The sequence below is a fragment of the Lepus europaeus genome, chromosome 1, assembly GCF_033115175.1.
Source record: "Lepus europaeus isolate LE1 chromosome 1, mLepTim1.pri, whole genome shotgun sequence".
NCBI classification, from domain to species: domain Eukaryota; kingdom Metazoa; phylum Chordata; class Mammalia; order Lagomorpha; family Leporidae; genus Lepus; species Lepus europaeus.
In genome coordinates, this window is record NC_084827.1 from 152484228 (window position 1) to 152499528 (window position 15301).

General features: G+C 40.6%; 1 protein-coding gene across 1 annotated transcript in view; it reads left to right on the plus strand.

Annotated features, from left to right (window-relative positions):
* Positions 1 to 15301, plus strand: part of PTH2R (parathyroid hormone 2 receptor) — a 138465-nt gene that overhangs the window by 31428 nt on the left and 91736 nt on the right. The window contains exon 3 of the mRNA XM_062196966.1: positions 7397 to 7499. Within this exon, the coding sequence (XP_062052950.1) occupies positions 7397 to 7499 (103 nt within the window). The remainder of the gene's footprint in view (positions 1 to 7396; positions 7500 to 15301) is intronic.

Genomic DNA, 15301 nt, shown 5'->3' on the forward strand with positions numbered 1-15301 from the left:
ATATTAAGTATACACACATATCTACTACTTTTTCTAGAAAACAAGGATATGTTAGTATCACATAATGTGAGATTCATGACAGTGATCATATAATGAGAAAAGAAGGGCATTTTATCATTCGATAGTTGAGTTATATGAAGATAATGTTTATAAGTACATTCTAAACAATATGACATCCACACAGTTTTTATATTTTCTCTGTATTCCACACAATAGTGAAAATGTGACATTTGTTAAATATATTTGATTTACAAATTCATGTTTACCTGGAGTAGAATATATGAATATTGTAACAATTTCACTTAAACTGCACAGGAACAAGGTGACACCTCCATTTCCCTGACTATATTAATATCATATAAAGTAGACTTCAGAGCAAAGACCAAATCAACATTATGTTATGATAAAAGTTCACTTCATCAAGAAGACAAAAATGATCTTCAATGTGCGTGTATCAAAAAACAGGGTTGCAAGATATGTGAAGCAAAAACTGATAGAACTAAAAAACAAAATTGGCAAGTCCATATTTATAGGAAATGTCAACACAATTAGAAGAAAAATCAGTTAACACAAAGAACTCAACAATGCCATCACCAATAGGCGATCTAACAGACATTTACAGAAGCCTTCACCCAACACTGTAGAATATACTGCCTTTAAAGAACACAGAGAACACACACTGAAGTAGACCATATCCTGAGTCATGAAACAAATCTCAGCGATTTTTTAAAAACTGAAGTCACAGTCACAGAATGTATTCACAGATGGGGCCAGCGCTGTGGCGTAGTGGGTAAAGCTGCAGCCTGCAGTGCTGGCATCCCATACAGGCATGGTTTGAGTCCCTCCCAGCTGCTCCACTTCCTATCCAGCTCTCTGATATGGCCTGGGAAAGCAGTAGAAGATGACCTAAGTCCTTGGGCCCCTGCACCTGTGTGAGAGACCCAGAAAAGCTCCTGGCTCCTGGCTTCAGATTGGCACAGCTCTGCCAGTTGTGACCAACTGGGGAGTGAGCCAGTGGATGGAAGACCTCTCTCTCTCTCTACTCTCCTCTCTCTATGTAACTCTGGCTGTCAGATAAATAAATACTTTTTTTTTTAAAGAATGTATTCACAAACTATATTGTAATCAAATTGGAAATCAATAACAGAAAGATAACATGAACTATCCAGATATTTAGAAAGTAAATGTACATATAAATAATTAATGAGTCAATAAAGAAACCTCAAAAGAAATAGAAAATGCATCGAAGTGAATGAAAATAGAACACATTAAATTTTGTGGAATATAGCTAAACCATTACTAAGAATAATTTCTAGTGCTAATTATATCCACTAGAAAAAAAAGAAAACCTCACTCTCCCACATTAGGAACCTAGAAAAAGACACTAAAATAAAACCACAGCAAATAGAAAGAACACCTTAAACATAAGAGGAGAAATCATTGAAATTGAAACAGGAACACAGAATTCTTGTTCATTAAAGAGTTGATTCTTTTTTTTTTTAAGATTTATTTATTTATTTGAGAGTCAGAGTTACACAGAGAGAGGAGAGGGAGGGAGGGAGGGAGGGAGAGAGAGAGAGAGAGAGGGAGGGAGAGATCTTTCATCTGATGGTTCACTCTCCAATTATCCGCACTGGCCAGAGCTGCGCTGATCCGAAGCCAGGAGCCAGGAGCCTCTTCCAAGTCTCCCATACAAGTGCAGGGGCCCAAGAACTTAGGCCATCTTCTACTGCTTTCCCAGGCCATAGCAGAGAGCTGGATAGGAAGTGGAGCAGTTGGGGCTTGAACCAGTGCCCTTATGTGATGCCAGTGCTTCAGGCCAGGGCATTAACCCACTGTGCCACAGTGCCGGTCCCAGAGTTGATTCTTTAAAATGATCAAGAAAAATGAGAGTGTACCTGCCAACCTCGAGGGAAAAAAAGAGGATATGTTTCTCTCTTCACGATCACCCGGCACTGGCATCCTGTGACTAGCTGAGAGAGGGCAAGCGCCATTTTGGACATACATAACAGCTGCACCAGCTTGCACCCACATGCCCAGTGACTAACCTAGAAGAGATACTTGAGTCTGGCTGAGAGAATCAACAGGAGTCTGGGTGCTAATGACTGTGGGAGCCTTGTGTGCTGGGACTGTGAAAACACTGTGGCTGTGTGGGAGGGCACAGCGTGTGGCTGTGACTTTGGAAAGATAGTATGGTGACTCCACATACCCAGGGCTCCCTGATTCCCTGGTGAAGGTCATTGCTGCAGGATCTGGAATTACATTGAGGACTGCATGGATCCTTTGTGGTTCTTGTGGTGGCACAGACAATTATTGTACCCATTGGGGCTAGCACCCAGGCATTGCTCTCCTTTGAGGAGAGGAGATGAGCATGAGAATACACCAACAGAGCAGAACAAACCTCCCCTTTGCTTAAAAAAAAAAGAGATATACCATGCCTAACTTGGGTGTCTCCTTGGACACTCCCCTCACCCTGGAACACTGAGCAGAGCTCCCTGACCACACTTAGCACATGCCTCTGGGTATTCACTGAAAGAGCAGACACTCCACCAAGTCACAAAGGCATAGTCCAAAGAGAAAAGCCATCGCAGGGAAAGACATTGATAGAGGCAAAGACTAATTGGAAAAAAAAAAAGACTAACTGGAAAAGACCTCAGAAGCACAAGCAATGAAAGCAAAGAAATAGACAAACAACAAAGCAATCAATTCTGTTAAGGAATGGGATAAGGATATAAACAGGCATTTTTCAAATGCTGAAATACAAATGCCTAATTTTCACATGAAAAGATGCTCAGGATCACTAGACATCAGGGAAATGCAAGTCAAAACCACAGTGAGTTTTTACCTACCCTGGTTAGATTGGCTATCACCCAAAAATCAAAGATAGCAGATGCTCCAATTATGTGGACAAAAAAGTATCCTGATACATTGTTGGTAGGAATATAAACTAGTATAACTGTTATGAAATATAGTATAGATATTCCTCAGAAATCTGAAAATAGATCTATCATATGATCCAGCCATCCCACTCCTGGGGATTTATCCAAAGGACATGAAATCAGCATGTGAAAGAATTATCTGTACCACCCCCTGTTTATAGTAGCTCAGTTCATAATAGGTTAGTTATGGAATCAACACAGATGTTGGGACCGGCACCATGGCACAGTAGGTTAATCCTCTGCCTGCAGTGCCAGCATCCCATGTGGGTACCCAGTTCTAATCCCAGTTGCTCCTCTTCCAGTCCAGCTCTCTGCTGTGGCTTGGGAAAAGCCGTGGAAGATGTCCCAAGTGCTTGGGCCCCTGCACTCTCATGGTGCATCTCATGGGAGATGAGGAAGAGGCACCTGGCTCCCGGCTTCGGATCAGCATAGCTCCGACAATTGCAGCCATTTGGGGAGTGAACCAACGGAAGGAAGACCTTTCTCTCTGTCTCTCTCTCTCTCTCTCACTGTCTGTAATCTACCTCTCAGATAAATAAATAAATAAATATTAAAAAAAATCCACAGATGTTCATCCATAGATGACTGGATAGAGAAAATGTGGCATATATACATGATGGAATACTGGTCAGCCATAAAATAATACACAGAGTGCCTTTAAAAAAGAAATGTGCATGGGTGAAATTGACATATTGAGATTTGATTATTGTTTATAGCCCTTGTTCCTTCTGAGGAACAATAATTTTTTTTCTAGTTAATACTTGTTGAATTCTTTATTTAGCAGAGGATTAAGCTTGTGATTACAAAGTAAGTTGAAAGTATGTGATCACAAGAATTGAAAGAAAAATAAAGGAGGAGGGAAGGTGGGAGTAAAGGAGGGTGGGAGGTATCATATGATCATAAATCTGTATATATGAAAAACATGTAATCTGCTTTTATATAAATAAATAAATAAAATTTTCTTTTACTGCTTTCCAATTAAACTGAAGTTTATTGTACAAATATTCACTTTTTGAAGGAATTATCTTTATAAATTGATAAACTAATGGCAGAACATTTTCATATATCTAGTTTTTTACAGTCACCTTGTTGCAAATTTTCATTTACTGAAGTAATTTTAAAATGAGTTATGTTTTTAGCCGGCGCCACGGCTCAAAAGGCTAATCCTCTGCCTTGCGGCGCTGGCACGCCGGGTTCTAGTCCCGGTCAGGGTGCTGGATTCTGTCCCAGTTGCCCCTCTTCCAGGCCAGCTCTCTGCTGTGGCCAGGGAGTGCAGTGAAGGATGGCCCAAGTGCTTGGGCCCTGCACCCCATGGGAGAATAGGATAAGCACCTGGCTCCTGCCATCTGATCAGCGTGGTGCGCCGCCCGTGGCGGCCATTGGAGGGTGAACCAACGGTAAAAGGAAGACCTTTTTCTCTGTCTCTCTCTCTCTCACTGGCCACTCTGCCTGTCAAAAAAAAAATGTATTATGTTTTTAAGTTAGGACAGACTGCTGCTTTTTTTTAAATGATATTTTTTGTGATCACTGTAAATTCACATGCAGTTGGAAGAAATAACAGACAACTTGTGTATTATTTATCCAGTGTCCCCTAGTGGTAACACCTTACAGCACTAGAGAAAGATTTCACAACCAGGATATTGACACTGTGATACAGTCACCAGCCAGTACCTCTCCTTGACTAAAGGATGCTGACTGTTGTTCTTTCATAGCCACATCCTCTTGCTTTCCACTCCCTACCACTCCTCTACCCTTCACAATTGCTAATCTGTTTCCCATTTCTATAATTTAATTTGTGCCTTTTTTTCTTTGTCAGCTTGCAAGCTGTAACAATTTGCATATCCTGATGTTAACAATTGTTATCTATAATGACAACTTTAAAGAATATTAATAAAATACACATTTTAATATTTTGACTTCTTTTACTTATCAAGTATGTGAGACTGGATTTCAATATTTTATTTCAAACAATAAATGATGCCCAGGAAAAATTGATAATATCTATTTTTCTAAATGTAACATTTTTTGGATACAATGATTGATTTTTGAGTAATAAACATTGAATATGAAAACTGATATTCTGTTTTTAAGTACATTATCATTTAATGTCACTCTAAGGTAAAAATACTTGAATATGAAACAAAGAGATAAGAGAAATAAATCTAGAAGACATTAAACATTTTTGCTGTCATTGGAGATGACTAAGGGTCAATTTAACAGTCCATTAATTATCCCATTCTAAACAAAAGGTCATATTTTTGAAAAAAGTATCTTTAGAAGCTACCATTTCTATTCCTGAAAAGGTTATTCCAATGAGAACCTGTATGAGCACAAAAGGAAACAAAAATTAGTATTTGCCAGTAAAAATTATACAAGGGGTGATTTGAAATGTTCATTTGATGATTAAAGTCAAATTTCTTGGAATCAAATTTATAGTTCTGAAACTTGGTTACAACTCACCCAGTGGTGTTGTGGATTGAATTAAAAGAAATCAGTTATTTAACTGAAGTTAAAAAAAAAGGGAGGAGGGTGGAAACTTTCATGGTTCTAAGGGAATGAATATAAGGGAGTAATTTTTTCCTGCTTTACCAACTTGGATGACTTGTCCATTTCTATTTCATTCTCTTTTTGATATGTGAAATTTCATGGCTCACTTTCAGCATAACTTCTTATACCTCAGAATTTGTGTTGTGTTATCCTGATAACTAAAATTCTGTTACGTATTCCAATGCAAAAGTTAGTTTTTGGGGTGGGTGTTTGGTACAGCAGCTAAGACATTGGTTGGGACAACCGTGTCCCATATCAGTGTCTGGATTCCAGTCCTGGGTCTATTCTCAATCCCAGCTTCCTGCTAAGGCAGTGGTGATGGCTCAAGTGGTTGAGTCCTTGCAACTCGCATGGGAATCCTGGATTGAATTCCTGGCTCTTGAGCATTTTGGGAGTGAACTACTATATGATTCTATTTTTTTTATTCTCCTTTCCTAAAAATTATTAAAATAAATGTGAGCATTGAAATGTGAATATGGCCCAGAAATTTCTAACACACCTGAGGTTATTATTTATGCTATATGTTAGAAAATAAGAAATCCATAAATTTCAGAAATAAGATTTTTTTACATTTTGACACATAATATTTTTATATATTTGTAGGTAATTTGACACATGTACATAATGTACAATAATCGTATCAGGACGATTAGCATTTCCATCTACTCAAACATTTATTATTTCTTTTTATTCATTTATTTGAAAGAGTTACACAGAAAGGAGAGGCAGAGAGAGAGAAAGAGAGAAGAGAGAGAGGGAGAGAGAGAGAGGTCTTCCATCCAATGGTTCACTCCCAATTGGCTGTAATGGCTGGAGCTGTGCTGATTCGAAGCCAGGAGCCAGGAGCTTCTTCCAGGTCTCCTACCAGGGTGCAGGGGCCCAAGGACTTAGGCCATCTTCTCCAGTAGTAAATTATTAAGAGAAACCAAAAGCACTAAATCTAGAAGTCTTCACTCAAGTATTTATTATTCCTTTGCCATATGTCAGAGCATGATTCAGGGTGGGAATGAGTATTGAGATAACTAGTGAAAGGTGTCCAATACAAAGAAGCATGTATATGCTGAGGTCTTATTAAATGCTATCATACAAGTTTGTATAATAGTGGCTTTCTGAGAATACTTTGAGAAACCTTTGATTTTCAGGGCAGATTCCTGTATAAAGGAAAGTTCAAATTACTGTGACAGTATGGTTTCTTCAGTTACCATCCCTGGACTGCATCCATAGTAGTTCTGATACTTTCTGATATGAGTTTCCTCCTGAGATTTTTGTTAACTTGAAGAAAATGTACTACACAAAATATCTGAAAATGAAAGCTCCTTACTATAATGTCCAGCACTTTGATTTTCATATAAAGCGTTTAACTAATGATGGAATGGATAATGGATATATTGGTGCATATCTTATCATTGTTGAGTCTCAGTATTTAGGCATAGAAATAACTAGACTCTGAAGTAAGTCATCTATCTCATAGATGAAGAAACCAAAGCTCAAAGATATTGAATAATTTTTTCTAGGTTTAACTGGTAGTTTTTGGTAGAGTCAAATTTAGTCTTTTAGTCCATTTCTCTATTTAACTGATTTATTTTTAATTAATAAAATATTGGGTCTTCATAACCTTCCAGAGACTTTTCAAAGTTTATTTTTTATAATTATCTTAAATAATTATATTAAAATTTATTCACAATTATGGCATGGAACTTTTTTTCTTTACACTGATCTAGTGGAAGAATGTTTATTCTAAAATCTTATACATTGATGGAAATGGAATTTTAACTCATATAAAGAACTGTTTCAGAAAGTCTCATATCAAAGTTTGTTTTAAATTATATTAGAAGCTGAAATAATGAATGCTTTTATCATGACTTTAAAACATGATGATGGGGGTGTGTGTGTTTTGTTCATTTCTGCAGCTGGATTCCTCTGGCACCATTACTATCGAGGAGCAGATTGTGCTTATGCTGAAAGCCAAAGTACAATGCGAACTCAACATCACTGCTCAGACCCAGGAGGGAGGTAAAGACGCTAAGAAACATGTGTTCCTTTGTGTCCCTTGTCTCAATCCTCCCAGGGATAGCACTCTTTCCTCCTTGTTTCCTGTTAGGGACATCCTTATCTGTCAGTCCATGTTTCCTTGAAGAAGGATGTGTCGCAGAATAACACTCTTTTCATCTCTTTTTTAAATTTCACATTTTTATTTACTAATATAGAGAGAACAGATTTCATGTATTTCATAGTTATGATTCTAAGAATATAATGATACTTACTTTCCTCCTTCCTTCCTTCCTTCCTTCCTTCCTTCCTTCCTTCCTTCCTTCCTTCCTTCCTTCCTTTTCTTTTTTCATAATATACTTTCAATTCACTTTATAATCACAGGCTTACTGCTCCTCTAAATAAGGAATTCTACAAGTAAAAAGTAGAAAGATCACTATTCCACAGGAATATACACAAATGTTATGAACAATACTCAAATCACAAAATGCCTTTTTCATCTCTTTACCGCCTTGATTTGCCCTTGCAATGGAAGAATTGACTCTCCAGTGAGTTTGGGAATAGCAACTGGGCATGTATACATCAGTCTTGTCCTCAGGCCACTCTTTGGGATCCGTCTGCTTGTAGAGAGCATGCATACTGGTTAGTCCTTGGAAGGGTGGGCTCTGTGAATATTGCCTGCAGCTTTAGCTAGTAAGTCCAATTCAGAGGAGCAATTAAGTGAGCCCATTTATACACACTAAGTCATGTTCTCCAAAAAACCGTTTTGTTAATGAAATGATAATTTTATCCCCATCAGCCTGACTCTTTATATGATTTCTCAGTTATTTCCAAATTCAAATGGAAGTGCGTTAGCATTTACTGAACTCCCTACATTCTCAATAAGCTAAATGCAGCAGACATTGTTTTAAATTCTGTATCCCTGAAATAAAATATGCAGTTTGATATCTGCTTCATGGTATTCTCCAAATATTAAAAACATTGTGATTGATTTATCAATTGATTACAATCAGAGAATGTGATCCACATGATACTCATAGTTTTAAAATATCAAAAATGGCTTATATTATAGTCAATTTTGATAAATATTCATTTTGTCTTCCAAGGAATATATGAGGACAGTATTTTATAATGCCAACTAGATTAGACTTATTAGTTTTGTGGTTCATATACAGTGTACTCATAATGATTTTTTTTGTGCTTAAAATATTCTTTCCTGGGATATATATCTTAAAGTCTCTTACAGGTGGAAAGGAGGGTGGGGTAGAAAGTATCACCATGTTCCTGAATTTGTGAACATGTGAAATTTTTATACCTTAAATAAACTTTAAAAATATTCTCCTATCATGATGGTGAATTTTTCAACTTCCCATTGGAAAATTTATTTTTTGCTTTATCTATTTTGAAAATAAATTATTCATTATATATACAGTTTTGAAATGTCATATTTTTGGTGAATTAAACCTTTTATGAATATGAAGCATCTCTCTTTTCTAGGATCCTCTTGCTTTAAATATTAAAATATGTGTAATTTAAATTTTTTCTTTAAGAATGGTGAAAGGCACCACAAAACACACTGGAGTGAGGGAAAGGATTTATTGACGGGGGAAACTTGACAGGCCAGAGGGAGAAGGCAGAAAAGGGGAGCTGGGTCAGAAAACTTGTTGTAGACATGTGGGGGTTAGGGAATGGGAACAGTGAATCCCAGAGTGGGGGTTGGATTGTTGCTTACGATTGTTGCTTACGGTTGGGCCAATTGGTCACCTGACTCCTAGTAAGCCAGGTTGGGTCTTGAAGAGGCCAAGGTGGCATTCAGGGCTTGAGATGGCACTTTTAGATAAGATGGCACCATTTCACTAACATTCTCCTTTTTTTTTTTTTTTTTTTTTTTTTTTTTTTTTTTATAAAGCAAGTGTTGCATGGGATTACATGGGGTGATGAGTCACTTTCTGCTGGTGTGGTGTGACATCTCAAGTCTTTATCTCCTGGGTGGGGAGCTGAATATATCCCTGTAGTAGCATTTGGTTGACTGCATGGTTGGTGAAGGCTTTGGTTCATTCCATTATCACCCCTATAAACACTTAAATAGACAAGGCAGTATAAAAGCCAGGGTGAGAATAGCAGCCAATGGTCCTAGGTGTGGCATTAACCAAGTGGTGAGGGGCCTCCATAGGGAAGAAGAGAGGAGAGACTCTATGGATCCGAGGGCAGACTGCTTAATAGATGTGGCAGTTTGTCGGAGCTTTTTAACATTTTGCTCTACCTGGCCCAATTAATTAACATAATAAAAACAATGTTCTCCCAGAAAAGCACAAGTTACCCCTTTTTCAGCTGTTATAAAGTCCAGAGCTTGTCTATTTTGTAGCACTACATCTGCCAGTGAGGTGATCTGATTTTGGAGTCCCCAGATGGTGTCTGCTGAAGTTTCAGTGGACCTGATGACCTCTCAAAGTTGCTGGAGTTGCTCTTGGAACTGGTTAATACACATAACATTGTGGCCTAGGGCAGTTCCTGAGACCACCACTGAAGAGAAGGAAGCTGCAAAGCTTACACCAACCAAGACTGGGAGAAAGCTTGCTCGTTTCTTGCAGGTAGAGGGATTTGTCTTTAAAAGGAACTCTGAGTAGTCATAAAATGTTAGATGGGGGGAAGGGATCACCAATACCCATGGACCAGGTGTAGAACTGTTGATACAAGTGTTTAGGGTATGATTTACAGAGAAATGAAGTTCCAGGTGGGATAGAGAAGGAAGCTGTGGAAATGACAGTTATATTGATAACACAAGGAATGTTATCTGGCAAGAGCCCATTAGGTTTTCTGGTATGGTGGTAATCCAACACATTGCATTGTGTCCTCCAGAATGCGGAGGAAGATGGCTGATGACTCTTTGAGGACTGAGGGTACAAGAGTTTGCAGAAGCAGGAACATTAGTAAGTAGGGTAACTGCAATGGGACAGTCACAAATAGGAGTGTGTATAAAGCATTGCTGTTGGTAAAGGGCTGAGGGTAAAGTAGAATTGGGTAGTTGGTAAAGTAAGGTGAGAGACAGATTGATGAGTTGTAACCATGTTAAGGGAGGTTTGGCCAGGTTAATTAGCTGGGACAGGTGTTTGGAGGACTCCTTTACCATATCAACCACCACATCCATGGGAGCTGTTGGGAGCTGAGTGTAGGCCCTGATAATTTTTATGGTTCCATGGTGATCTTGCAGGTTATGTCCTATATACAAAGTGTTATATCTCTCAACCCCAGCTTGCCAGGCCTGAAAGTGGGGGTCAGTTATAGTGAAGGCTAGAAGAGGTTGTGCATTGTGGTCTATGACTACCTGGGGCCTCTAAGTTAGAGCAAGTTTTTCTTGGGGGCAGGACTTTATAGAATTGTTTTCCCAGGAGGCCATATCCATGGTTGGTATAGAAGTACTTACAGGACCATGATGAGTACCTTTTCCAGTAAGCATTGTTACATGATCCTGTGTTGTCCTTAGTTAGGCAGAGGTAATATGGATTTAGCTCTAAAATGAGAAAAATGATATCGAGCCCAGTCAATGCAATTATGTGAGCAGGCCTGAGTAAAATCAAAGTACAGAGCGATAGGGTCTGCACAGCCCATGATAGGGCAGAAGGTTGAGTTTAATAATTTAACAGGAGTGGATGTGGTGTAAATATGAAACTGCCACGTATAACATGTTCCTGGGGCTAGTGTAGATGTAGGATAGACACAAAGGAGCAGAAGGGATGAAATTATTTGGGAATTCATTGTGGTGTATAGAAGAGGGAGTGAGACAGTAAGAGAAAGTACGGAAAAGAGTAGATCTCAAAAGGAGTGAAGTCTGAGAGGGTTCCCTGGAGGTATAAGTTTTCCATATCTGAAAGGAGCCAGAGTGTGTTTGATATTTCTCCCACAGAAGTTGTAAGAAAAGTTGTTGGTGGTATAAGAGTGGATCAGTACTTCTCTGGGGTTGGAAATGCTGAGTGGCCAGCTGGTCACCATTTCTCAGAGGCAGGTTCAGGAAGGTCTGAGTTTTCGGGGTACATTGGTAATGGAACTGGATTCTGAGTAAACTTGGCAGTGAGTGGCCCTGGGGAAGTAACTATATAGTAAGGAGGAGGAGAATGTTCAAGGTGGGTGAAGTGGACTCAATGGGGTAACCTTGCTGTAGGAGTAGTGAAAATAACCTGGTAAGATCTGGTCCATTTAGCCTGTGGTTTAGTGGGAGTAGAGGGCAAGGAGAGGTGTGAAGAAGGCAGGAAGACCTCATCTCCCACTGTAATAGGAGGTAAGCTGTCTGAGGTGGCTGGACCTGGAGCTGGACAGTAGGTATCCAAATATTTCCATAACTCTGTTTGGAGATATCTGAGGAGAGGTGCAAGTAAATGGGGCGGGATTGAGAGTTTATAGTCAGAAGAACCAAGGGACATCTGTACATCAGTTTAAAAGGCAAAATATTGAGAGGTTTTTTTTGGAAGGGCCCTCATACAGAGCAGGGCCAACATGAGTAGTTTAGTTCAGTCCAAGTGGAGCTCAAGGTAGAGTTTAGTCAGAGCATTTTCTAGTGTACAATTTGCCCTTTCTACTTTTTCTGAGGATTGAGGGAGGTAAGGGATGTGGAAATGACTGGGATGTTAAATGCCTTGATAAGTAGCTATGTTACCTGGGATGTAAATTCGGGGCCATTGTCTGACTGGAAAGAGCTGGGGATCCAGAAGCAGAGAATAATCTCCTGAAGTAGGATGTTGGAAACTGTTAGTGCCCATTTGTTAGTAGTTGGGAAGGCCTCAATTCACCCAGAGAAGGCATCTACCAGTACCAAGAGATTTTGAAAATGCTGCACTCTGGGCATATGGGTGAAGTCAATCAGTCAGAGGCTGGCAGGTGTCCTCTGGCTTGATGGGAGGGGAAGAGTGGAGGATGGAGGTTAGAGTTAGGGTTTGTATTTTTGACATATGAAATAAGAAGGAGTGAGTTGCTGAAGATATTTGGTATCTGCTGGTGAGAGAGGAAGAGACTGTGTTTGACAAATGATAATAGAGGAGAAATGTTGGGATGAAACAAAGGAGGGAGATAGAATAAGATACTCTGAGTGTAGGGCTGTTGAGATAGTTTGTCTTGAGGGCAGTTTGTTAGTATAACAGATAGAGTGGAGTGCTGGAAGAAAAAGAAAACAGTACAGCCAAGGCGTGACCAAAAGGAGTGGGGCTATTCCAGAACCGCTGGGGGAGTATGGTCCAGGTCAGTTGAGTAGACATTCAGGTGTTAGGATCAGTCCAGGTGAAAGCAAATATATCCTAAGAGCTAGGATGTAGAGGAATGATAAAAAAATGCATCTTTTAGATCCAGGATGGAGAAATGATATGTAAATGCTGGGACAGAGGAAAGGAGGGTGTATGGATTGGGGACCACTGGGTGTATGGGTACTATCACTGCATTAATAAGGTGGAAGTTTTGTATCAGATGGAAGGACCCCCTAGGCTTTTTAACTGCCAATACTGGAGTGTAATAGGGGGAGCTAGCCTTGTGTAGCAGGCCCTGTTGGAGGATTTTGGAAATTATAGGCTTACATATCAAAGGTTGGAAAGGGGTAGGGAGTATTGTGGCTGGGAAGGAAATGTGGAGTTTTGTAACTTTATTTGGATGGGAGGATGGTGGGTCACTACCATACGGTGACTGGTGTCCCGTACCCATGGGTTGACAGTGGACAGGGACCCTGAGGTAGGCAGAGTGGCTGGGACTGGGTCATCTTGAGAGAGGAGTAGTAAAAAGGGAGGTGAAGGCGGGCTGGAGGACAAGGCCACTGGCTGGAGAGTGAAAACCACCTGAGCACCAAACTGATACTTCGAGTATGTCTCTCCCCAAGAATGAGGTAGGACATTGAGGTGTAATGAGAGAAGAGTAGGGGAAAGGCATTGTATTAATTATGGAGAGCAGATTGGAAATCTGTAAGGGTCTGTAAGGTTTTCCCTCCATCCTGACTTTGGAGGTTGAGACAGCAGAGGTGGGCCGCAAATATGTGGTAAGGACTGAGATGGTTGTCCCTGTGTCAATAAGAAAAGAAGATGGCCTACTTGTTACCATCACAATTACCCTGGGCTCCCATGGAGTGATGGATATAGTTGGGTAGTGGGAGTCCAGACTCCTTCAGTCCTCAGTAACCAGCCCTAAAAGGTTAACCTAGGGCACAGGTAGGGAGGATGGCCTACTGACTCAATGGACAACAGGACAGTCCACTCACCAATGGCCCCTTTGGTGACATCTAGGACAAGGACTGGACAGGTCTTGAAGACTGGAGCATAATTTGGCCCGATGACCTGCTTGGCCACATTTAAAGCACAGACCTGGAGGATTCCTAAGATCAGTGGGACTCCCGTGGTAAGTGGGGTTACTGGAGGCAGCAGGTTGCTGAAAAGTCTTGGCCAGCATTTGGAATTTTTCCTTTTGAGCTCTCTCATCCTTCCTATTATATACTTTAAAGATCACCTCTAGAATTTCTGCCTGTGGAGTCAATGGGCCCCTCTCAAGCCATTTTAATACTTTGCCTTGATGTCTGAAAAACTCTGGGCAAAGAAATGGTTCACGAGAAGGCTACAGCCATTGGGAGACTTGGGGGTCTAAGTTGTAATATTGGAGGAGAATTTGTGTTAGGCACTGTAAAAAGGCAGAAGGATTTTCCTTTTTATCTTTAATAACTTCTCCCAGTTTATGATAATTTACAGCCTTTCTGGTAGATTTTTTTGAAGCCAGCTAAAAAGCAGGTAATGAAATGATTTCTGGCCATCAGGACGTTGAGAGAGTTTTAATTCCAACTGAGGTCCTGTTCGGGGACCACATCTGCTCTTATGGGATGGTCAGGGTCAGTCTGATGGGTCTTATCAGCATGGAGATGACTTTGTTCCAAAACCTGCCTTAACTTCTTTGGGAGGAGGGTATTGGAGAGGATCATAAAGACATAGTGAAAAGTCAGATCATAGGATTGGGTTAAATAGCAAAACTCTTTAATGTACAACATTGGGTTAGAGGTGAAGGAGCACAGTTTTTGTTCAATTTATGAAAGATCATCAAGTGAGAAAGAAATGTGGACCCTGATGATGCCCGCTGCCCCTGCCACTTCCTGTAGGGGTAACATGGAGGTAGGCTCCCTGGATGCCATTTGGGAGCAAGTGACTTGGGGACTGGGCACAGGAGAAGGGAGGGGTAGGGCTTGAGGCGATGGTGACAGATCAGGGACGAAATGTTGATTTGGCAAAGTGAGAGAGGGCAGAGGTCAGAATGAAGACTGGGTTTGTGATAAGGCAAAGGGTGTGGGGGTGGATGGGAGGGAGGAGTAGACATGGACAGGGAATGGTTTTGAGGAAAGGATGAGCAGGGAATTAGAGATAAGGTGGAGGGAGGTACAGTGACAGCTGGAGTAGAAGCCAATGCTGCCTCCTGGAATTCCTGGGCAGGAGGCAGAGGTCCTGATGAGATAGTAAGGGCCGGAGTGGATGGTGGGCTCTGAGGTTACAAGTGGAATATGATGGTGCTGGGGCCTGAGCTGCTGAGGCCCTGGAAAGTGGCTGAGCCAGTGCTTTATTTTTTAATTATTATTATTTTTTTTATAGGTAGAGTGGATAGTGAGAGAGAGAGACAGAGAGAAAGGTCTTCCTTTTTGCCGTTGGTTCACCCTCCAATGGCTGCTACAGCTGGCGCATCATGCTGATCCGAAGCCAGGAGCCAGGTGCTTCTCCTGGTCTCCCATGCGGGTGCAGGGCCCAAGCACTTGGGCCATCCTCCACTGCACTCCTGGACAACAGCAGAGAGCTGGCCTGGAAGAGGGGCAACCGGGAGGGAAT